At 35.2% G+C, this 25,667-nt stretch overlaps 1 protein-coding gene across 3 annotated transcripts in view; it reads right to left on the reverse strand.

Annotated features, from left to right (window-relative positions):
• LOC135222624 (neural-cadherin-like) overlaps positions 1 to 25,667 on the reverse strand; it is a 451,947-nt gene that overhangs the window by 168,080 nt on the left and 258,200 nt on the right. For all 3 annotated transcript variants that reach the window (XM_064260738.1, XM_064260737.1, XM_064260739.1), the window contains one exon: positions 20,976 to 21,582. In XM_064260738.1, coding sequence (XP_064116808.1) covers positions 20,976 to 21,252 — 277 coding nt within the window. In that variant the 5' untranslated portion in view covers positions 21,253 to 21,582. The remainder of the gene's footprint in view (positions 1 to 20,975; positions 21,583 to 25,667) is intronic.

Below are 25,667 nucleotides of genomic sequence, written 5' to 3' on the forward strand. Positions count from 1 at the left end.
CCATTTATAAATCGTTGCTGAATAAGGTAAGATACGGGTGAAAATTACATCCGGGAAAACTACCGCTCGGTTGGTAGTTTGCGGTAAACATTGAATTGTGAATTCTTACGTTCTGACAAGTAGGGCAAGTACAGCAACATTGGATATAACAAGAAAAGGAAAAAAAAAGTTCGAGCGTTAGCTCGGCAAACAAAAAAAAAAAAAAAAGAACCGGTGTTTGATAACCTTTACTTTAGAGTACAGTCACATCGTCTGGGGTCGTGGCACCCGGCCTCACCACCCGGGTACCGAGCCCCACTAACTAGTTAATTTAAAGATTCTCAGCTGACTGATCTATGTCTGCCGTGGCGGGTGATACTACATTTGCTTATTTCCCCTAAATCTGATTGTGCCCCAGGGGAATTTATTCTTTACTTCAAACAGTATTTCCCATCCCTCACTGTAATGAACTCTTTGCTGTTAAGGATTTTTTTTTTTTTTTTTTTTTTGATGCCTCAGAACTGTGTACCTTTAGTTCATCTCATTGTCTTTGAGAGATTTCATTGTTCAAATAGCTAAATCCTGCTGTGAAATATTGGTATTTCTGTTTAGTTCTCACAGATTCATTTATTCATCCCATTTATTACAGCTCTGTTCCTGTCTGGAGAATTCCTTTGTTATTTAGAATGCTTCGTCTTTTGACTGCGTCAATGAGAGGACGGAATCTAAGGCAATTCATTTGATTGGTGGCTCGATTCCTACTCTCTCTCTCTCTCTCTCTCTCTCTCTCTCTCTCTCTCTCTCTCTCTCTCTCTTCAGTAGTTCCTATTACAGCCGCTGTTCCCACTAGTCAAGGGTAAATTTCCTCTTAGCAGATAACCTAATAACACCCATTACGTCTCACCTCTCCTCTTAGGAACTGGAAATCCTCTCGTCTTCGTAGTGTAACACCTGTTACTTTCCTTCTCATCCAGTCTTCAGAATTCTCTTGCTATTTCTGTTTCTTCTCTTACTTATAACCTTCCTTTTTTCCTTTTAAGAAGTATGATTACGTCCCACCCATCCCCCTGTCGATTCTCTCTCTCTCTCTCTCTCTCTCTCTCTCTCTCTCTCTCTCTCTCTCTCTCTCTCTCTCTCTCTCTCTTTCGTGGGCTAGAAAAGCTCATTGAGCCTCCTGTCCCAGTGATCTGTGCACTTGCAAATACAGTTATGTTGTCGGAAGGAGCACACGATTGTCCCGGCTAAGTCTGCAAATGGGGATTTTCACAGCAGTGATTCAGTTTTAAAGGTATTTTTTAAAATGGACCACCCATCGTTTCACTCTGATGTGGTTCCCTTAAAATGCCGCGAGGTGTTCACCGCCTGCTTGTGATACAGATATTACTGTCACCATTACTTCAGCAAACTTCTTGATTGCATACTTCATCCTCTCTCTCGGCCTCAGCGTATACTGCGCACAGGTGGTTCGACACATCTTTTGATGCCGTGAAGACATCATCCATACTGTTGCAACTTTCATTCTCGCTTCCACCGTTGTTTGCGGAACTATGTAACCGGTCTCTCGTTAAAGGGAGGCTTGTTATCATATCAAAATTTTTTCGTTACATAGTATATAAGTAGTCTCATAGCTGGAGTAGCGCATCCATTACCGTATCGTGCCTTCACTACGCACAACCACACGGACGCGCAATGACACACGCGCACACACACATATATACACATATGTATGGTTATATATATATATATATATATATATATATATATATATATATATTATATTATATATGGTGTGTTTGTGTATTTGTGTAAATATATACATACGTACGTATATAGACATAACTATTAGCCAGTGAATAACATGTTAGAAAATAAAAATGAAGCTCGTCGGGCTATTCAGCGCTTAAGATATTCAGTGTAAATGTATTCTTTCCATACGTATTCTTGCAAGACTGTTTGTGGAATCCTCTGTAAGATCTGTGATTTTATTTGGGCAGTACAAGTACAGAATTCAGCATCAGAATGAATATATTTTTTTTTTTATATTTTTTTTTTTATATTTACTGTTTTGAAACTGATTTGTGTAAGGTAAGTAGTATATGATGACTAAACCAAGAGAGTAAAGCTTCTAGTTTTAGGTTCCCTTGGCCCCACAGCCTCAATTATAGCACACAATGTCTTAGCAGATTTGGAAACACCTTAACCCTAATTACGGTGTTTCCAAGTTTAAGAAGACAAGTGTTTGGCACGTTAGGAAAATGAGTTTAGGTCTCTAAACGAATCTCTTGCGGGAAATTAACCCTTTTAACCCTATGATGTGTGCTCATTCAACTTTTTTAGAAGTGTACACCCAACATTTTCAACTAATTTTTTTTTTACTTGGGTTGTAAAGACATGGAAGTGTCGGTATGTTGGACATTCAATAGCCTAAGGAATAGCTTCATGCTCTTGATGTAATCTTCATTACCTCATTCTCACAAGGAAGCAGCTATAATTCAAAGAAGCATTGAAACTTCCTTCATGTAGGCCACGGGGACCAAATTAGGGGCATAGATTTAAGGGATGATGTGACAGTTACGGTATCACGTGGGTGGAAAAAAACATAAGCTAAATACCAGGGTCATGCGCTGTAGCCGTACGAGAAGGATGACCAGATGAACTTCTCGAATCGAATAATAACGGGAATGATCTTCCTCTTTATCTGCCCCTTCTTTATACTGAAATGCAACAATTATTGGTATTTCATAGTGGGCCTATTGGATTATGCATTGGAGAAGAAATATTTTTGTCAATAATTATACGTATTCTCATTAATGTAAGGGCTTTGATCTCAAATAACCTAGACAACATCAAACGTAGAATATCATTTTAGAAAACACAAAGGGACCATCATAGTGATATATTGCTTCAGCCGCTCAGGTCCTCCACCTTCCCGCAATAAAAAAAATAAAAAGGAAATGACATCACTATTCTTACCAGCAGAAAAAAAAAGCATCACAATTCGTACTAGCAGAAACAAAGAAATAACATCACTATTCTTACCAGCAAAAACAAATTAAATAATATCACTTTTCTTGCCAGCAAAAAAAAAGTAAACAAGATCACTGTCCTTATCAGCATTAAAAAGTAAATAACATAACGATTCTTAGCAGCAGTAAAAAAGAAATAACATCACTGTTCGTGCCAGCAGAAAAAAGGAAATAACATAACTATTTATACCAGCTGTAAAAAAGAAATGACATCACTATTCCTACCAGAAGAAAAAAGGAAATGACATCATTATTCTTATCAGCAGAAAAAAAAAGAAATAACATCATTATTCACAGCAGCAGATAAAGAGGAAATAACATCACTATTTTTACCCCGCAGAAAAAAAATTGGAATAACATCACCATTCTTGCCAGCAGTAAAAAGGAAATAACATCACTATTGTAACCAGCAGAAAAAAAAGGAAATAACATCACTCATCTTACCAGCAGAAAAAACGAAATAACATCACTATTCTTACCAGCAGATAACAAGAAAATGACATCGCTATTCCTACCAGAAAAAAAATGGAAATAACATCACTATTCTTGCCAGTAGATTAAAAAGAAAATAGCATTACTATTCTTATCAGCAGAAAAAGGTAGATAACATCACCTTTCTTACCAGCAGATAAAAAGGAAATAACATCACTATTCTTACCAGCAGTAAAAGGAAATAACATCACTAATCTTACCAACAGAAAAGAATAACATCACCAGCAGATGAAAAGGAGATAACATCATTATTCTTACCAGCAGTAAAAAGGAAGTAACATTACTATTTTTACCAGCAGATAAAAAAGAAATAACATCACTAATCTTATCAACAGAAAAAGAGGAAATAACATCACTATTTTTACCAGCTGAAAAAAAGGAAATGACATCACTATTCTTAATAACAGAAAAAAGGCAAATAACTTCACTATTCTTACCAGCAGAAAAAATAGGAAATAACTTCACTATTCTTACCAGCAGAAAAAAAGGAAATAACATCGCTATTCTTACCATCAGTAAAAAGGAAGTAACATCACTATTCTTCCTCCGAGCAGATAAAAATGAATAATATCACTTAATATCAGCAGATACCATTAATGCACTGCTTCAAGGTTTTCCTTCGAATCTAGACCTGATGAAAGTTGGCTAGAAGACTGACGTCTATCCCAGAAGCTAATAATAGTGAATATTATGTATATCAAAAAGACCAGGTTTACTGTAATTTTGGTGAATTTTGTCTAAGAATAAATATAAGTTGTAGAAGTTATCAGAGGTATTATTATTAAAGTATTTAATTTTCTATTCATTTTCCAATACCGAAGTCTGCTTTCGTGTTGAAACTTCAGCCTCCCTTCGCAACTTCCTATTCTGTTCTTGCCATTATGCCCGCTAAATTCTTGGTGAAATTCCAGTCCCTAATGACTCTTGGAGTTCCAGGAAGTAATCAGGAGTTTCTATACTGATAATATTGGATGCTTGAGTTTCACCCTCCCTGCACCAGTATTCCTTACGTTATAGGCCATTGTTTGTGGTGATTATTTCCACGGCCCTTTATATTGGGCTATATTGACCCTCGTGTAATGTATTGACACGGGTAATTAGTTAATCATTAAAAGGGAGTAAATTGCTGGCATCCCTTCGGGTTCATATGATTATTCACATTTGTGAGGTATTCAAGTACGAGGGAGAGTCTTATTTAATGCCTCCATATAGATATCTGGCCAATGTGTCCACCACTGCATACATAACTATTTAGAGATGAGGTAGTGATATCAAGGTGAGTAGCTTGGTGTTGTTGTACGTTTAGATGGCCTTATGCCAATACCGGTTGATAGTCTTGGGATAGCCCTTAGGGGAGTAAATTGAATTTATTCTTCTCGCCCTGTTTTCAATATACTGTCCCCTAAGAATTTAGTCTTGTCTTAGTATCATGAATATAACTCATAGCTTTCTGGAATCTGCAGTCATTTCTCTTCTCTTGCAAAGAATTGTTTTGGCAATAACACCGGCCCAATTATAATAAAAGTTCACTCTAGCTTTATTGCTTTGGATGAGCAGTTTGAAGACTGAAAGTTAGTAATGCGGTTTTTCATCTGCTCTAAATCCAATGAGTTTTGCTTGTGTGTGTGGGTGCAAGATCTTTTTACTTTTGACAATTTTGCGTTTAATTTATTTCCTTCATATTACTTCATCAAGGTTCCAAACATCAAACCATTTTGTGCCAGTGACAGCCATAATTTCTTCCCTAGTCAATTTTTCATTATGGCTTTTTGAGTAAAACTATCCTACTGATATTTTCCTTTATGGAAATGCCAATATTTTATCGACTTCTTTTCATCTTTGTACGTGCGTGTAATAAAATATGTTGGGAAGAATTACGCAATATCCCATTTATCATAATCGCTTTTTCTCTGGAGTGTAGATCATAAAAACTTTTCGATGTACTCATCACAACTTTGTCAAATGTGATTTCCTAATGTCACCTAACTTTCTTTAGAAGATACATCGAGAAAGTATGGAAACTTTCTCTAATTATGGAATGTTTAATGTGAGGTGCTCTTCAGCCTTTCCTTGCAAAACACACACACACACACACACACACACACACACACACACACACACACACACACACACACGCACACACACACACAAATGGATAAAAATAACTTATGTTCTTTGTGTCATAAACCAGGATCTGGCTGATAAGTGACGCTTTATTTACACAGTTTGATTGGAATCCGTCAAAAAACCACAGGGCAATGTCATCCCTGGGTGATTTCTAATAATTTGACCAGCTTGTGCCTCATGATCTATGAACGTGGTGTCGTTATACTGAGTGGTAAACTTCTGGCTTCATTTGCCAAGTCAAACACCAGGTATTCAAGTTAAATGACGAATGTAGTGCTTGTTCTTGAATTACTGATTGTTTGGGACGCTCTTCCACCGTTTCTTTTCTTCTTGCTCCTGTTCTTATTATCTTTTCTTTTACATATCTTATTGAGCTCCTCTGTTGTTATGAAATTAAACTTAATCATGGATGTATTTTGAATTCAGGATCACCTTCGCGCTGATTTCATTACTGTCTTTGAGTTACAGGGCACAGACGGGTATGAACGAAACCGTCTTGTTTCAGCACTCCATACGTGAATTTGATATGGGTATCATTTGGTTACAAGAGTATTTATGCTAGAAACACTTGCTCATTAGAAAATATGCAAGTGCTTTTAAGAGCCGTGATTATGAGCGTTAACAACTTCAACCTGATGTAGGGACAGCAGAATCATTCTAGTATTCTGATTTATTATAGGAAATACATTGTAACCACCTGGTTTGATGGCATTTGAAATTCATCATTTCTTACTGTCTTTGTCTCACTATATAACTGAATGATTCTCTCTCTCTCTTCTCTCTCTCTCTCTCTCTCTCTCTCTCTCTCTCTCTGTGACCTGAGTTGCAATCGGAAAAATGATCCTGGCAACAGGCGATAAGCTTCTGAAATAATCAGAGGACGTGAATTAGTGAACCAAGACCAACAAATAAATGAAGAGAATCATTCGAGATTGAATAGTTTTAATCACAATCTGGAATATCCTTCACTAAAATGAAACAGTGCACACAAATATATCAGTCTTTTATTTGGCCATTTACTCTGTGATTTTTTGAAGAATATTGGTTAAGAATCTATTCCGATTGCTTTGCTCTCTGAATGCATTTTGTGAGAAGTGGGGTGCGGGTAGGGTTGCTTAGTTGGGGGGGAGGTGGTTATAACTGATTCAATGTTTTCTATGTAATTAAGGTTATTAAACGAGGTCTATGATTTAACTAGGCTGTAGAGTGATTGTTTGGCAGATGTACTAAGTTACTGCTAATGTCCTAGTTCCCAGGACAAAATTAAAGATGTCATTTCCAAATGATATTAAATATGAACCTGAAGATTAAAAAAAAAAGGAGCAAGAGTTTGATCTTTTGTTCATTCCTATATTATACTGCCTTTTGCCAAGATGGAAGTGGCAGTTGTAAGGTATTTAACCTCTTTTGTTTCCTAAATAAAATGTTGGAGGCGAACTCGATAGATGCAAGTCGCCTAAATTACCGGACAAAAGAAGCAAGCAAACTCTACACCACCTTCCATCTCGTCAGTGCTTTTTTTTTTTTTTTTTTTTCTTTTTTTTTTTCCTGGGAAAGAGCACTGTGCTTTCTCTTGAACTGAAATTGGACGGAGGCTATTAAATTACCTAGTTCGGGTACGCGTGGAGTCGTTCCCTTTGCTTGAACAATAAATTTTGGAACCTGGGTGGTCCTCACACTGGAATTCATAGTTTTCGTCCGCATAGCTATAATTTGCAACACTATAGTTTCTAATAAAGCCAAAATTCCTAAATTTCTTATATAAATAAAGAGTTTTCATTAATATTATTTTTCATAATTATGAAGACAAGATTAAAAAATAATATTACGGTGACACTCATAACTAATGATGATTTTTTATAGCTTTCAGCAAGCGGGTGTTAAAAAAAAGAAAAAAGAAAAAGACTTTCAGAGCTTCTCAATCTATTTCATATAGCAACACCAGAGTCTCATATCCTTATTAAATCTAATGTAAAATTTATTCCTGCATTGCACAAACTTTCCATTTTCGAGAATGTTAAATACATTTATTTCTAATAATTTCGTCGCACAGTCATTCCAGCTACTTTTCCTAACTATTTTCTCCTACAATAACACGTTCTACACTATAGCCGTTGCCAGCTATTCTGACAATTTCATTATCGTATCTTGGCAACTTATTGGTCAACGGTGCGTCCGATTTCTTAACGGAGTTAGCAAGGGCAGGATTTTTAAACCCTCAGACTCGTATGTTGCATTAGCAGTCTTCGCAGTGTTATTTCCATTTCCTCCAATATGGTTTAATTAGAGATCTTCTATCTCTTTTTTTCACCTTTGTGTCCCGCTTATACAAATTTGGATGCAGTACTTCTCTATTTAATAACAGCCCTGAACGATGATTCCCTCATACATTGTCACGTTTTCCGCCTTAGTTCTTTTCCATAACTTTTGCATTTGAACGTCCACCATCCCTGTGGTTCGCTACATTCACTACCTTTATCTTTCAACAAATCCCAAACACTATTTTGCCAGCATCTAGAATGCTAGTTTAAAGAATTGAAAGTCATTAATCAAATTCTATACTATACGTACCTGTAATAACCTAACAACGACTGCAAATTTCTTTCAAAAACATTTTTCTGTGTCAAGTTTCTGTTGGCGAGAATCGGTATTGATCTTTTTGTGTATGTTGCTCCTTACCTCATACATTTCAACTCTTCCCCTGATTCCCCTCCATCAAGTAAAAGAAATATAATTAAAAAAAACATGAAATATATTTAAAAGAACATGATCTAGCAATATTATTTAATTTTCTCGATAATACAAAAGGAAATCCCTTGGGTTACAGGGACAAATTAGTCCTTGGATGACAGCTATCGGTTTATTATCAACCGATAGGGCTTTATTGAATTGGTTGCCGCTAACACAAGTTTATCTTCTTGTCCTGAGGCATTGATTTCGTCGAGATATCAATCATATATATATAATTATATATATCTTATATATAATATATATATATATATATATATATATATATATATATATATGATTGATATCTCGATGAAATCAATGCCTCAGGACAAGAAGGTAAACTTGTTAGCGGCTAACAATTCATTAAAGCCCTATCGGTTGATGATAAACCGATAGCTGTCATCCAAGGACTAATTTGTCTCTGTAACCCAAGGGATATCCTTTTGTATTATCGAGAAAATTAAATGATATTGCTAGATCATGTTCTTTTAAATATATTTCATGTTTTTTAATTACATTCTTTTACTTGATGGAGGGGAATCAGGGGAAGAGTTGAAATGTATGAGGTAAGGAGCAACATACACAAAAAGATCAATACCGATTCTTGCCAACAGAAACTTGACGCAGAAAAATGTTTTTGAAAGAAATTTGCAGTCGTTGTTAGCAAGCATGAGGTTATTACAGATACGTATAATATAGAATTTGATTGATGGCTTTCAATTCTTTAAACTAGCATTCTAGATGCTGGCAAAATAGTGTTTGGGATTTGTTGAAAGATAAAGGTAGTGAATGTAGCGAACCACAGGGATGGTGGACGTTCAAATGCAAAAGTTATGGAAAAGAACTAAGGTGGAGAACGTGACAATGAATGAGGGAATCATCGTTCAGAGCCGTTATTAAATAGAGAAGTACTGCATCCAAATTTGTATAAGCGGGACACAAAGGTGAAAAAAAGAGATAGAAGATCTCTAATTAAACCATATTGGAGGAAATGGAAATAACACTGCGAAGACTGCTAATGCAACATACGAGTCTGAGGGTTTAATAATCCTGCACTTGCTAACTCCGTTAAGAAATCGGACGCACCGTTGACCAATAAGTTGCCAAGATACGATAATGAAATTGTCAGAATAGCTGGCAACGGCTATAGTGTAGAACGTGTTATTGTAGGAGAAAATAGTTAGGAAAAGTAGCCGGAATGACTGTACGACGAAATTATTAGAAATAAATGTATTTAACATTCTCGAAAATGGAATGTTTGTGCAATGCAGGCATGAATTTTATATTAGAGTTAGTAAGGATATGAGAAGCTGGTGTTGCTATATGAAATAGATTGAGAAGCTCTGAAAGGTTTTTTTTTTTCTTCCTCTTCTTTTTTTTAACACCCGCTTGCTGAAAGCTATAAAAAATTATTAGTTATGAGTGTCACCGTAATATTATATATATATATATATTATATATATATATATATATATATATATATATATATATATATATATATATATATATATATATATATATATATATAGAATACACACACACACGCACACACACACACACACACACACACACACACATATATATATAATATATATATATATATATATATATATATATATATATATATATATATATATATGTATATATAATATATATATATATATATATATATATATATATATATATGAGTGTATATGTATAATGTTTATATACACGTACATATAAACATGCACACACACACATACGTATATTTATAACAGTGACAATATATCTTTTTAGAGTTTTTATAACATTTTAAACATCAGTAGATAAAGCTAAAATATTTCAGTGACCATATTTAATCGCAGATATTTACTGTGGCAATTCTGTTATAGCTTTATGTATTTTAATTACAAATTATTTGTGCATATTACACTTAAACTACTTTCAACGTTTCCTGCTATTTCATCGATTGCATTACCATACTTGAGCAGTATAGCATTACTATCTCATAAAAATGAAAAATGCGGCGAACATCCCTTCTTATTCATCTAAAAAATAAGTGAATAAACGGTGGTTCTAAATCTTCAGTGGTAATGCGCACGCACGTGGGTCCGCTGCGTGTGAATCGGACGCGTGTGAATGCACTGGTGCGAAATGGAGGATAACCGGACTTGACAGTTTTGCTGCCATCGCTGGACAATATCGCTGAATAGAGGGGATCCTCTGCCAAGTTGCTAAATCAGGAAATGTCCATCGTGTGGTTTCTGAAATTGAAGTTTTCCAATTTAAACTTCTTGTCTGAGTTAAAGCCCAAGTGTCCGGTAAAAGACTAGATGCTTTTAAATTATTTTCGTTATTATCAAAATGTATCCATCATTTTCTTTCATTTAACTATTTTCTTCTCGTGAAACTTAAAACGTCGTTCCACTTTGCGTTGTTACTTTTACAATCTTCAGCGTCTGTAATGGCATTATTAATTTTTTTTTTTTGCTAGACATGCATTTTTTGTCTAAATTACTTCTTATTTCTTCTTTTATGTAAACCCTTTACTTTTTTCTTACACACTCGTATCATTTTATGCATTTTTAAATGTATATTTTGTACATGAAACCTATTTCTCTAAGCCTTCCTTTCAGAAATGTATGTTGCTACGGTATTTGATTATAAATGAAAAGTAGAGTAATTAATTTATCTGATCCCAGTGGTACATAGCAGCTCTTCTTTACTTTAGCATTTTAAAGCACATATTTAGATTACTATCATCGACGTTTTCGTGTCTCTAACACAGTTTTTGTTATATGAATAATAAGGTCAAATTCAACATATGACACTGATGAAAACTTAGCACTCGGGCACCTTTAATTATTTTAATGTTGACTTCCAGCTTGTTGCTGGAGCTCAGCATTTGGGTATTGCTGGTCTTGTTACCATTTGCATCTTCCTCATGCTGAAAGAAATAGCTGTACACTGTGAGAAATATGTAGCGGACTGTTGTGATACTCTGAGTGTCCAGTAAGATTGCAATGAAACTAAGGCTAATCATGAGCCTAGAACATTTCCAAATTTGATAATAGGTTACCCTACACAAAGATACCAACAATACCAACCTCTTCCTTCGAAATGTTAAACAAATCCACACAGAAACGTCGTCCTTATTGAAAACTTCTTGTATCTACAGCGGTTCGATATTAATGCCACATGCTTTCAGATCTCTAAATCAAGCCTTCCGGTTATTAATATAACACTGCAATATCTATGACGCCGGTCTTTTATAAGATTCCATAATTTGTTCATCTTTCGTAAGCATTATTTTAGTAGGGATCTTCTGCTGTCACCTTAAGTGGCCCCTGCTCGAGCAAGTGTTCAGAAATTCATGAAGCATTTTGGGGGAGGTGTCAAAATGTCCAGCTGTCCACTCGCAGAGATTTTCCATTCCAGTTATCTTGAAACTGAAGAGCAGTCTTCGCAGGAGTTTATAGATGTTACATTCGTAAGTTTACGAATCTATGATGTCTTACCCCTAACGTATTACAGAATATTTGCCTTTCAGTCGTTCTGATTCAGTGTACAGAAATGTCTATCCATATGTCCATAATTATTTCACTGGAAGCTTCGTCTGTATTTTATTATATTCTTTTGTTGTTATGTATTTATGTATTCTCCTGTCATATTCAGAGATATTGAAATTTAGCCAAAATCTACTGTAGAAATTTTATTTCTGCTGCTATGGGTAGCAAAAATGTTGGTTCTTCTTGGATATCGTGGCTACAAAAAAATGTTCATTCCTATTTTCTTGATGCAAAAGTGACTTGTTTATCTTGTCGACCCTGTAAAGTTAAGACTCTTTTACCTAACATTCATAGTTATGTACCTACTTATAGGTTCAAATACTTTCTATTTTTATAATGGAAACTACTGATTACCTACCTCGAAATATGTACCTCATTAGCTAAGAAAGCTTTTTATTTGCCCTTGTTGGAGAATGATAAGACACTCATTTAGGTAAATGTGGTTGTGATAGCTGTAGACAGTTTATTATACTGTTTAATTTCTTTAACTTCTTATGCTATATCAAATTTATGGAAGACTGTTGGCAAAACGTCTGGTTGTCTGCTGAAAGTAATTATCTGTTCCCCAAAATGTAGTCTGCATTTCCCCTGGTTGGTTCCGAGGCTCACTTTTGAATGTCTATTTTCGTACAGAAATCCCTAGATTCTGGTCATGAAGTTTATATGACTGGAGTTTGTATGATCAGCTATGACTTCGGTGCTCCTTTTGACCACGTTAATCGCGAGGCCCTTGTTTTCAGATTTTAACAGATCGGTGTTGGGAAATAATTTTGCATCACTATTACTACTGAATTTTTCAAGCAAAAGGCTGAAAAAGGGTATTTATTTGTTGACAATATTGTTACTATCGAATGTATTATATGCGTACGCTATGCAATTTGGCCACGAAAACCAATGATACCGAGTGTTATCCTCGCTTCCACGAAGCCTGCAAAGGTCTCTGTTTGTGCGTGGGCAATACAATAATGCAATAGTGTGCGTAGGAAGTAACTTAGCATGCAATTAAGCCAACCTAAGGATTTTTGCAAGAAAGTTTAATTAAACTTTTGAAATGCAGCCTCAAAAACGACTTACAGACAATATTTGTGACCAAAGTATTTAATGGACTTTAGTACTGAAATATTCATGGTATCAAGAATTATTGCGAAGTCGGAATGAGCACCAAGTAAGCAGAAAATCGACTGATATTACAAGTCCGCTTTCTTTCAATCTACCCAGTCAGAGAAATTTGCTCAGGTACGCAAGATTCACATCACTAACGTCGACAAAATAGATAGATTAATACTAAGAAACCATAAAAGTAAGCACGTGATTTTGCTTATTAACTGAAGCCACTGGGAAAATTTTAAAAAGAAAAGACAGAGTACCAAGTACTTTCGTGTATTTAACACATCTTCGGGGCCCCGAAGATGTGTTAAATACACGAAAGTACTTGGCACTCTGTCTTTTCTTTTTAAATTTTACCAGTGCCTTCAGCTAAGATAGATTCATATGTATTTTCAGTTGATTACGTATTACAAGTTAAGTTTTCCATTTTGGTTCTCATTTACGATGATGGATACGTACAAATGCACATGCAAACAATAAGAAAGCTATTAACAAATAAAGATTTGATAAATGCTTTACTTTATTCTTTTAGTAGATAATTCTGTTATGAAACTATGTATATTGTGGCTGACCTCCTACGCCACCATTAATATTACATTAGGTAGCCATATAACCGGGATAGTATGTCCCCCCAGGAACCGGTGTGGGAGACGGCAGGATAAGGCAATCAACTATCAACTTTAATATTAGAGGCAAACAAGAAGTTTGGCCATTAAATTGCCTCTCAGGCACTTCAACCAATCTCCGTAAGGGACTCATGAAAACTGCATTTTGTGTTTTCTGTCTCGGCAGAATTGGTGGACGTTTTCAATATTCATGGCTACAGTTTTCCGATGCAGTTTACAACGATGAAGCAACTGTCTCAGCATATACAAAACTATCTTCCGGGGAGACAAGAGTAGCACTTTTTATGGGATGGTGAACTGATTCACACAAATTTGAGGCTGAACCAATATGCTGTTCATTGTGGAAAGATATTAAGTGTTTTCATTTTGGCATTTCAGAGTTTTCGACATACGAAAAAATTGATTTACTAGTATTTAGGGTAATATTTTATTGCATAGTTATAATAGCGACTTTACCTGTTGATTTTCTCTGTTCGTTACCAGTTTCAAAATGGACTTTGGTCATAAGCTTCTAAGGTGTATACGGGTCCCAGGTGAATGAGATATAAAAGATAGTTCGAAGAACAAATTAACTGAAATTGCACTTGGGTCTAGTTGCTATACGTCTTTCCTGTAATAGTAGAGCTTACACAATGGCCTTGTCATTGTTTATACTGATATGTCCGTAATTCAAGCAGAGTAATTTAAAAGATCACCAACTGAAACTTTGTATTTTTTTTATTATTTGGGTTCGTATAAATGACATAAGAATGCAAGGGCTGCACTTCCCTTTTCATTATCTTTTGCAGAGTTTACGAAAGTAGAATAGAATGCTCAGTTCTAAACTTTATCGTCCACCAAAATCGGTGCAATATTTTTTGGTGGACGTGACGGGATACACACGTGAATGCAGGGTACGAACAAATTTCATTCGAGTGAATAAAACCTCCTGTGCTGTATTTTAGTTATCGCGAAATATACGTTTTTCCTTATATCTTTTATATTTCACGCCAGATACGGTTCATAATTTTTGCAGCATTAGGTAAGGTGTGATATTTTGCTAGCATTCGTAACGGAAAAATATGTTCGTGCAAAGACTACTATTTTTCCATTCAGTTTTGCTCCTGTAAATCTCCATCACTTTGGCAGTTGTTTTATTGTGCAACATCTGGCGCACAAATGCGACATTAACGTCGCCTTTATTACTTATAATTCATATTTATAGTTATGAATTACCTGGAGAAAAAGGTCGTTCTTGATAGCAACCTTAATTCATATTTACTCGCACCTTTTTGTATATTTTTCTTTCTTGCTCTGTCTAGAGCACACAGAGAAAAGGGTAAGAGCGATTATTATCCGGTCTCGTTCGAATTTCCATATATTTTGAAACGATGACAGGAATCTCAGAAAAGACAACAGCAGGCTGAGTAAAGATAACAGTACGTTTGATTGCCCAGTGGCTTGCTGTTCGACAGACATTTGTTCAGTCAGAAGTTACTGTCAATTAACAGAAGATTGTCATCATCTGATACAACGTTTTGATCCTAAATGACATTGGAATAGTTTCTTCATTTACTGGTTGTTTTCTTTAGGTATTGTCAAAGTGATTTACTGTTAAGCAACTGTTGTGCTAAGTCCTTTTGTCCTAAAGATGTACTTTTCAAAGCCCTATTATGATCAGTCACTGCTTTTCTAATTCTCGTTCTCGCAAGTCAATATCTCTTAAGGAACTATGTACTTTAATTGCCTTACCTTTTGAATGGTTTGTTTTTCCTCATTTTATAGAGACAACCATTTACTTAACACTTTCTTTTCTCTGAAACTCATTATCTATGCCTTTCCTTTTTTTTTTTGTGAAGGCTTCCAAGTAGATTTTTCTAGGAGACAGAGAGCGGTGCTAAACTTGAGTCTCTTTAACAGGCTACAGTTAGAGAGACGGTCTAACTTGTTGAATTTGCTAGTTTTCCGTTTCTCTGATACCTAAGAAATTTCTTTCTGAATTAGTTTTTTTTCCAAATATTTCTTCTTACAGGTATATACTGAGGATAAATAGTTTTTCATATCTTTGAAGATTAGAACTGTTATATTTTGTCTTTTACCCTTCATCACTGAATTTTTTTAGGTTACCGCATAATATCGTTAATTATCGTTGGTTCCTCTTTCCTCGAAGTTCAGCTTTTGAATATATTTCGTTGTTTATTTTCATTTAGCTTACATGTATTTTTGGGGGATATTGTCCTTGTAATTTTCCTCTCCCGACTGGATTGGTTTTGAATCGTTTCACTTTTACAGTTATGAGACTTTTATATTCTTTTCAGCGGCGTTCATCAGTATCACCTTTATTGCGGTTGTATCTTTACGAAATCTATTTTCTCTTTGACTGTTCGATTTGTTTTATGGGTTTGAATACAGTTTTGTCCTGGTGGCATTTGCATTAACTGTAAAAGGATCTCTGTGAACAATTTTGTAACTAATTACAGAGATTTCATGCTTTTTGGCAGGCGTAGTTTCTCGGCGGATATATCTTTCATAAGCATCTCTTTCATTAAGGAAGCACTTTTTTTTTCTTTATTAATAAAGAGCCTTTTTTTAAGTATGGAAGAGCTGGCGAATTGTTTGCTATCATTTTAACAATATAACCCGCTTTAATTATATTACCCGTTTCTTCCTTGAGTTAATGAAGGAGCTTTTTTCATTCCATAATATCTTCCCCTCAATCTTGAAAATACTGGAATGTAAGAATCTCCGACTTTCCAAAGTTAGTGCTAACTTCCTAACTACCAGGGGAATTGAGGCCGCGTAATCTGATAAACGATAGCGTCGGAGACTTTAACTACTTTATTTTTCCTTTATTTTCCTGCTTACGAAACACGCCACTTGGAGGTATGTCCGTCTCAGCTTAATTAGCCCTAAGTTGATAAAAATGACTGAAGGGTGTTTGGGCAATGATAACTGACGTCGCATCATATAAATTCGGGTTTTTTTGTTCAGTTGCCCGTCTTTGGTATTGCATCATGATTTATTTAATCATGTAGTAGTCTTATTCTCAGGATCGAAATGATGCTAATCATGATTGCATGCTGCACTATCAACGTGAACTTCAATACTGTTACACGATTTTCAAATGAAATTCAACTTTTGGTCTTCTCTTGGTCTGATTACTTGTGCAGGAATTTGATTCTGGGCTGATAACTGATTGATTATTTTACATGCGTAATCCTGAAACTGCGGATGTGAAATAATATTCTATGTTAAGTTCATGTCTGTCTTGATGACTAATATAATATGTGTACGCAAGTTGTCCTGTGGTTTATGATCTAACCAAATAACTTGCCTGTCTTTATTTTTTCTGTTTACATTGAGCGGTGCCAAGACTGTCCGTTGTGTGTATATATCAAATGTTATATATATACGGATCTTCTTTGAATTTTACATTTGGTCATATAGGGACGGTGATCTAGAATTAGTATTATTCTAGTACAGTGATCTTGAGCTTGTAACTTAGAAAATACCATAGGTTTAACCTTTCGACTTAGCAAGCATTAATATTACCCTTGATATTTCTGTGAATACAAACATGCAAGTACCTTTGAAACTCTTTTGGTTTTCTGGCATTCTAAGATAAAATATTAGATGAACCGAGTTCAGATTCTTATCGTTTTCCATTTCACCCTATCTATTGTGCGTTAAGCTTCCATATAAAAGTAAATTCTTATTTGAAAAAAAAAGACACCCTTTTAATTTGTATGATCTCAGCAGTAAAGTCGTCAGTGGCGTATTTCAATCTGAGATAGTAAGGAAAAAGCCGGTTCATGGTCTTTTGATCTGAATATCAAACAGGTTTCGTCGACATCCGATGATCGAAAGCACGATTGTTTGAAAGACGCCAAAAGGGGATGATGGTAACCTCTTGGTTTTAAAAAAATGTTTTATCAAAGGGATGGGGAAATAGTTTGCCAATCTCACCACCATCCGGCGTGTTCATGGTTGCATTTCTGATCAATAAAGTCCAGTGTAGTTGCAGACAACTCATGTAAGCATTTTCCTTGAAGTAATAAAAAATTGTTGTGTTATTTTTATTTAGATTATTTCAAAATCGAATGCTCTGTTGCCTCGGCGCATGAATTCTCCTCTGTTAAATCATAAAAGTTATGTCTTTTGGAATTTTCAGTTTTGTTACCACTTTTTAATGATCAATTGTAATGAGGTTTATTTCATAAAAATACTGTAATCCTTAAAATAAATATCCAAATCAGAACCAAACCATATGAACGATAACGAAAACTATTAATCTGTCATTTCTATCAATAGAGTGAATATGAAATCATAAATGAAAGATTTATTTGACATTGGATAATTCATGTTTGTACAAAAAGAGTCGATAGTGACATATTTTATGACTTATTTATTACGTAAGAAAATTAATAATTAAGTCTCTTATTGTCCTCTCTCTCTCTCTCTCTCTCTCTCTCTCTCTCTCTCTCTCTCTCTCTCTCTCTCTCTCTCTCTCTCTCTCTCTCTCTCTCTCTCCTGTGGTTTGGCCCTATGATAAATAGTAATGTTGAGACTTATAGTTATAAATCTTTTCTTTAATGGCTCATAACATCTAAAAGAATTAGGACAAATTTCTCCTTCTGATAGTGGTAAATAACACTGATTACTGACACATCACTGGAATTTACCGACATCTAGTTAAAGGTGCATGATCAGACGGTAAGGTTATTGTCCAAAGTTACGTGGTTGGTAACGCTGTAGTGATGTCTATTATCGAGACATTTTTATGCGTATTACCTACAATTCATCTAATTCAAGCTTATATTATACTCTTGAATTTCCATAATTTTTTAATTTTTCAATCATACTGACATCCTCTTTGACAAAGGAACGATGTGAGCCCATTTATATCCTGCATTGAAGATGTCTAATGTGTCGCTCTAATTTCAAATTATCAGTTCATTTTTTTAGACACTTTTTGAATGACTATTTGACATGTTTCGCTGAGATACTTTTGAAATGACCTGTTGGAACTCTGACTGGCTGAGATAAGTTTCTGTCAGTTGTTACGAACTCTTTTTATCTGTCTATTTGTTTGTTTGTTTTTTTGTATGGTGTTTTTGCGTTGCATAGAACCAGTGGTTATTCAGTAATGGGACCAACGGCTTTACGTGACTTCCGAACCACGTTGAGAGTGAACTTCTATCACCAGAAATACACATCTCTCACACCTCAATGGAATGCCCGATATTCGAACTCGCGGCCACCGAAGTGGCAGGTCAAGACCATACCGATCACGCCACTGAGGCGCTTCTATTTATTTGTCAATACTTCTCAAGTGATCGATCTGGTTTGTGATTGGTCGGGATTCTTTTCAAGTGGCAAGTTTGATGTCGGATTCTTCCAGAAGCTCTTCAAGTGACAAATTCCATCTCCGACAGTTGACAGACTTTTTAACAGACTTGTCCGCAAAGGCTTCAAAGGCTCCTTCGCACTGATTTAGAGATTTACTCTTTGTTATTTGATTATTGCTTAATTTTCAGAAGCAGAAGGATTCGTCTGCCGAACACAAACAAGTTGAATACGACTTAATTTCATTGATAATCCTAACCAGTACTCCATGCAATTATCCAGAAATGGCCAACGATTCGTTGACTTGCACCCTAAAGATGACTTTAACGGTAAATGTTTCCCATTTTAGTAATGGTTAGCTAAATAAAAGAATGGTTTAACCTTGATTATACATGAATGTATATGTATGTCGGTAATTAAATCTTGGGGCTACTTTAGTAATTTTTCAGTAATTAGCACACAAGCGGTCTGTAAAAATAAGAACAAACCCCTCGAGCTAGCCCTTTAAGAATTGGGAATGTTAACTCAGTGGCTGGGTTAAATTATTCATGGTTAATGATAATAATAATATATGCAACTCAATTTTTCGAATTTATATTTACTGTTATAACTGAAGTAAAGAAAAAACATAAAAAAAAACGACGCCTTTGATCGAGGTATTTTTTTAAGTTTAATTTTTAATATTTCTTTTTATTTTTTTTTAATATTTTTTTATTTATTAAATTTAAAAAAAAAATTTTTTTTTTATTATGATAATAATAATATATGCAACTCAATTTTTCGAATTTATATTTACTGTTATAACTGAAGTAAAGAAAAAACATAAAAAAAACCACGCCTTTTGATCGGTAAATATTGACTGGTAAAGTTTTAGTAAGAAATTTGGACTTTGTAGCCTATGTAACATATACAGTAAACCACAGTTACCTGGGAAATATGACTGGTATCACATTAATCCGTTCAAAAGTCGTATCTAAGTTCACTTCAAAACTATATGATTTAACCAGACAAACAGTTAAGAAATGTTATTAGTTATATATAATCGAATGGCCATAATAAATATACGAAACCCATTATTATTTCAGCCATGCTATATGGAAACTGAGTTAGTTACAGCTTGAACAACTTAATCTCTCAATGAAAATTTCTCAGATTGTTTCATATTAGAGTTTAGAATATTTTTAATATAGTCGGAGACTAATTTCTGAAACCTCTAGGTTGAAGTGCGATGTCAATATGTACAGGTATATTCCTAGAAAATGAAAATGATAGGAGGTCTATTTGTAAAGGAAATATATCCCTATTAGAGCGACGTGTATATTTAGCAAGTATAAATGATGAGAGGGTCTTATTCATTATTCATTCTATTTGATCATTAAGGAGCAATTCTAAATGCGAGTTATATAATTTTCACATATCGCCACAAAGGTGATTTGCATACATCTGGAATTTGTCAAGGTATATAACACCATTCAATGCAGTAACAAAATAAAATCAGCAGTCTAAGTGCCTCACAGAAATTTAGTGTAGATAAAAGTCTAAGCGCAATCAGGGAACTTAATTATGCAAGAGAGGCGCGCCTTTCCTCCAATATAATGAATTAGCAATGAATGAAACCAAATGGACTCAGGTTTCTTTGAAGGAATGATCATTTTCTGTCTGTCAGGAAAAGGTTTGCTTTAGGTTCTTGTCTCAGAAATACGCTGCAGCTGATTATAAATAGATCAGTGATACATGCTAACTAATTTTCTTTGAACAGTGGGTATGATATTATGAATATTTATTCACAAGCGTTATATAAAAAAAGATAATCTCAAATTCCGCTCTGTCCTTTTCCCAACTCACCGAATATCATTCTCTTCCACAGTTTCTTGCAGGTCGAAACAATGCATGCATAAATGGTATAGGAAAGAACAGAGTGAAGGAAAGTCCTTAGGATTTTTCCATACTTGTAAACAAGTAGGAAACTGAAAATGACCAGGGCCAAGTGCAGGTTATGACGTCATACTCACCGTTCGGGTAGTCCAGTTCGTCCGACAGAGGGAATAATATTGGAAGCAGAACGTTGGCTGCCATGGTGACAACAAGGGGTGCCAATATCCAACGCAACAACAACAGCAATTTCTTTTCTGCTGTCTTTGCCGAGCGTCCTCTCGTGAGTCTCTTTCTCTGCTTTCTTTTTACGTTGGTATTTGCAAGTATTGCACTTGGTTCGTCTGGAACAACCTTCAAATGACCTGCAGCGTGCGTTTTTCTCGCATGCTGTACCATCCACTCAACTGTTGCCATACGAGTATGTTATTAAGTGTGTCGCTCATTAAATCCTTGGATTCACATCCGCGGTTTTAGAATGAAATATTCTTAACTGCATTCAGTTTCGTGAACCGAGACGAAAAAATAATCTATGGATGAACGTTTGTACTATCGTACCGGACAGACGTCTTGTGTGCTGCACTGAATATAAAATCTTGTAGTATGTCCGTGTCAAAGCGAATCCGCAATTTCATTTAAATAATCCACTTTCCCCTCGGGCGAAGGTTGCCTTGCAAGCCTGGCAGGAATGCCTTGGAAATATAGCTTCCACTATTTCGGGATGCTCCTCGCTGGGTCTTTTCTGTCCTGAAAAAAGAAAAATACAAAAAATTGAAAATCAATTCTGTTAGAATTCTGAAAGCAGGTGTATAAAGCAGAGTGGAGTCCTTTTTGGAAAGGCTTGACGGACTTCCAAATGAGATATACAAAGGTGAAAAAATCGTAGCAGAAACATAAGTAAATATTAACGACATTCATTCTTTTGCGTATCATGAAGTGAATTACAGTGAATTACAGACTTGATTCCCGGAAACAAGGGAAGGACTTTTGCTTTTCCTTTAATGATGATATATATATATATATATATATATATTATATATATATATATATATATATATATATATATATATATATACACACACACACACACACACATATATATATATATATATATATATATATATATATATATATACACAATACATCTACTGTATATATCATGCTGTATACTCTACTGAACTTATTAAAGCGAATTTACTTAGCAAATGGAAATTGAAGAAAATTATAAAGTGAAATTAAAAAATGCTGATAAAAATAAAACTAAAGAGAAATGAAAATTATAGATTCCAATTTCTCCCAATCAGTGTACTTCACGATGAATGTAAAATCATTGAATACTGCTCAAACATTACAGTCATATTTTACAGCTAAAGCACACAGAACAAGTAAATCAATTACGGATAATATCTAGTTAATTAGGAATGATTCTGTTGCGTACAGGAATGCAATATAGCTCAACAAATATCAGTCTTGAAGCTCAGAATGTACAGTAATTAATTTCCTATTGGGAATGACTTTTTTATCATCATAGTTCTTCAGCCTAAGACTTTTATTTTACCTCTTAAGGAAGTGTTCTTTCTGGTCCACAGTATTTATGAGCTCAGTACAATAAGTATTATAAAAAAAATGTTCATAGAGCTTTTTCACGGTTTGGCCATCAATTTTTTCCAAACCATGACTGTAATTACATACTTCTTTTCGCCGTTCTTTACGACATTATTCTTTTTAACGGAATGCTATTTCAGTCCATTAGATCTCTCTCTCTCTCTCAAAAACAGCTCAAAATATTCACAAGAATACTAGAATACTGATAACAATTACGTATGTTAATAAGAATTTTAAGCCACAATTGCTCTGGCTAGACAATTTCGTTCATAATTCGCTGATAAACACGTTTTCTTTTGCTCATCAAGTGAGAATGTCCTTGATTTCGACTATGAAAATGAACAGGTATTAAATATTGAGTGACAATGGTTCTTGACTGTTTTGTTGACAGAATTTCGTATCAGCGATTTTTATTGAGACTCTACAGCTGCTCCATAACCTGAATCAAACTTTCTCCAAAATGTGCTATAATAATCAGCTATTCAAACGAGCTTCATCAACCCTTGTCTGGAATGTTGCCAATTGTAATGAAGGCGCAACCTTAAAATATTTAGTGGAAGTTTACGTTTGTATATAAAAGTTGACTGAACGGCAGAACGCGGTGCTCGACTTCTCAAGGGTTTCTTCAGCAGACACTTCTGTCTCATACATGTCAGACAGAGAGCTGCGATGCAGTCAGGGGAGCAACTCAGAGTTGAACTCAGACTGAAGTGAAGTGGAACCTTCACTGATGTCTTGGAATGTACATGGCGAAAAAGTCTGGTCCTTCCCTTTACGGACTGCTCTGTGAACAAGAGCCCGTGCTAACACAAGGTCAGCTTAATCAAAAACAACATGGTCCTTCCCTTTAATTATTGTGCAATGCACACAGCCAGGTATTTGCTGCTTGGAAGGGATTGTCCAGCCAAGGTCAAGGAGTTTCTCTTATGACCTTTGGGGTAGACTCTGCCATCAAAACAGAAGCCATTTAGTGTTGTATGGTATTAGTGTCAAACTTGGTGAGACTTACTTCACGTTTCTAACACTGCTGCTCAAGCTGATTTGTTCCCGCTTATATGTTAATCTTTCTGTAACTGAATATTGATTATTCAAAAGAAGAAAGCTATCTTGAGCTTTTGGATTTGAATATGACATGATTTTCAATATTTGGGAAATATGGATGTATTTGTGAAATGACAGTTTTATAGAAGTAAATGTTGGGTGTTCGTGTTAAATAAATGAGAGAAATTTGTATTGGAATTGCTGAAAAGTAAAGTTTGGAGTAAGAACGTAAAAGATTAACAAGATGTCATAAAGTGAAAAGTAAAGAGGTGGCTAACTATATGTCGAAACGAGAAGGTAACTCGGCTGGAAGTTGTACCAATTGACTGCTAAGGAAATAAACAACAAAAACACCAGGAAGTCTTTCGAGAACAGAAAGATCGTTGATGCATTCATGAGGATGATAATGGCTTATTCCAACGAGACCTCTGCTGTTATGCATGAGCATATAGAGAATATGTTAAAATATCTATAATTCCATCTTTGCATCAGTATTTCATAAATATATGCTAGTGAATGTCTCCTTCTTTTATTTTTTACTCAGAAACAGCCCTCCTCCACTGATCAAATTGATTTTCTGTCGCTAGATATGAGATATGTTACATATTTGCTGCTATGTATGCGATGTGTAGCGCAGAACTCATTTTTAAGCAGCGAAACTCTAATTTCTTCCACTTTAAAGAGATCCTCTCTTATCCTAGCCTCTTGGAATTTGCGTCTTTTGTATCAAACATCGTTTGAAATTCAAATCTCCTCTGAATTCTTTTCTCTGCAATTGGATTACCTCTCCAGAATAGATTGAGTCGTTTTTATTGTTCTTTTGTTTTCTCATCTGATGAGGCGGTTGCAGGATGCATCCCAAGGAGAAGCTCTTCAAGATTCTTTCAGAATCTTGGACTTGCAAAAGATAATCTAATAAGATCAAGGAAGTCTTTATTCATGACTTATTCAGAATGTCATTCCGATTTCCTTCGCACGGTAGGCGATGGAAGGAAAGGCAGCCAAACAGATTGAGATAGAAGATTTTTTGTTTTTTGTGATTGCATAAAGGGAAAAAACGATTGCCATATTATAGTACATGCGGAATACAGTTCCGAAAAGTTACAAATAAAGGTAATAATTTCTGAGAAGCTTGATGCGACATGTCTCATTGAACTGAAGAATTTAGTATGACATTGGCCTAATGGAAAAACCACTAAGAAAAATGTGGGTCATGAAGACGACAAAGGTAAGATGGTAGAGAAATGGGTATTATTTGGATTCCGTTTCTGAGATTACTGGAGCTAAATACCCAAATATCGTAGACAAAACTATAGGAAAGTAGGTGTTAACTATGCTGACCATTACAACCAGAGATCGTTTTCAAACCAGTCTCTCATTTTGCCAAGCCAGTCCAAGAGTCATGCCTGTATTCTCTCTCAATGGAAGCTTTCCTTGACCTCCTTTGGTTGTCGCTATGTGCAAAACCCCGCACGGAGGAAGTGGAAAATGGATTTAACTCCAGTTTTTAGTTTACTGGAAAAAACCTATTGAGATGGGTTTGTCTGTCTGTCCACTCTTTTTCCCTCTGCCTTCAAATCTTAAAAACTACTAAGGCTCGAATGCTGCAAATTGGTATGTTGATCATTCTCCCTTCACTCATCAAACATACCAAATTGCAGCGCTCTAGCCTCAGTGATTTTTTTTTTATTTTAAGGTTAAGTTTAGCCATACGTCGTGGGGTGCCAGCCGCCGACGAATCTTCACATGACCGCATCTGGGGAGCAACTGACCACTGCCCGGTCGTGGTTATTAATTTCAAACTGCAGCACACTAAGAGTTTCATACAGCATTATACGTTGTACAGAAAACTCGATTGCGCCGAAGAAACTTGAGGGCATTTTTTTTACTTACTTAACAAGCTCCCAAGTAAAGGCATCAATTCCGGGAAAGTCATTGTTATTTTCTGCCGATTTGTTGAGTCTTTCCATTTTCCAAGAGTTTAATATGTTAAGAATTTCATGTTGAGACAGATTTACTACTCATTTTCTCATACGACTTTATTCCTTTTAAAATGTTCAATAACCTGCTCTACATTTCTGTATAGAGAGTCGCAGAGGCCATTACGTCAATCCCCTTAGAAGGTAAATTTTTTATCTTTTGTGAAAAGAATGATTTTGTATACAAAATTTAAACGAATTCATATG

The sequence above is a fragment of the Macrobrachium nipponense genome, chromosome 8 (assembly GCF_015104395.2).
Source record: "Macrobrachium nipponense isolate FS-2020 chromosome 8, ASM1510439v2, whole genome shotgun sequence".
Lineage (NCBI taxonomy): Eukaryota > Metazoa > Arthropoda > Malacostraca > Decapoda > Palaemonidae > Macrobrachium > Macrobrachium nipponense.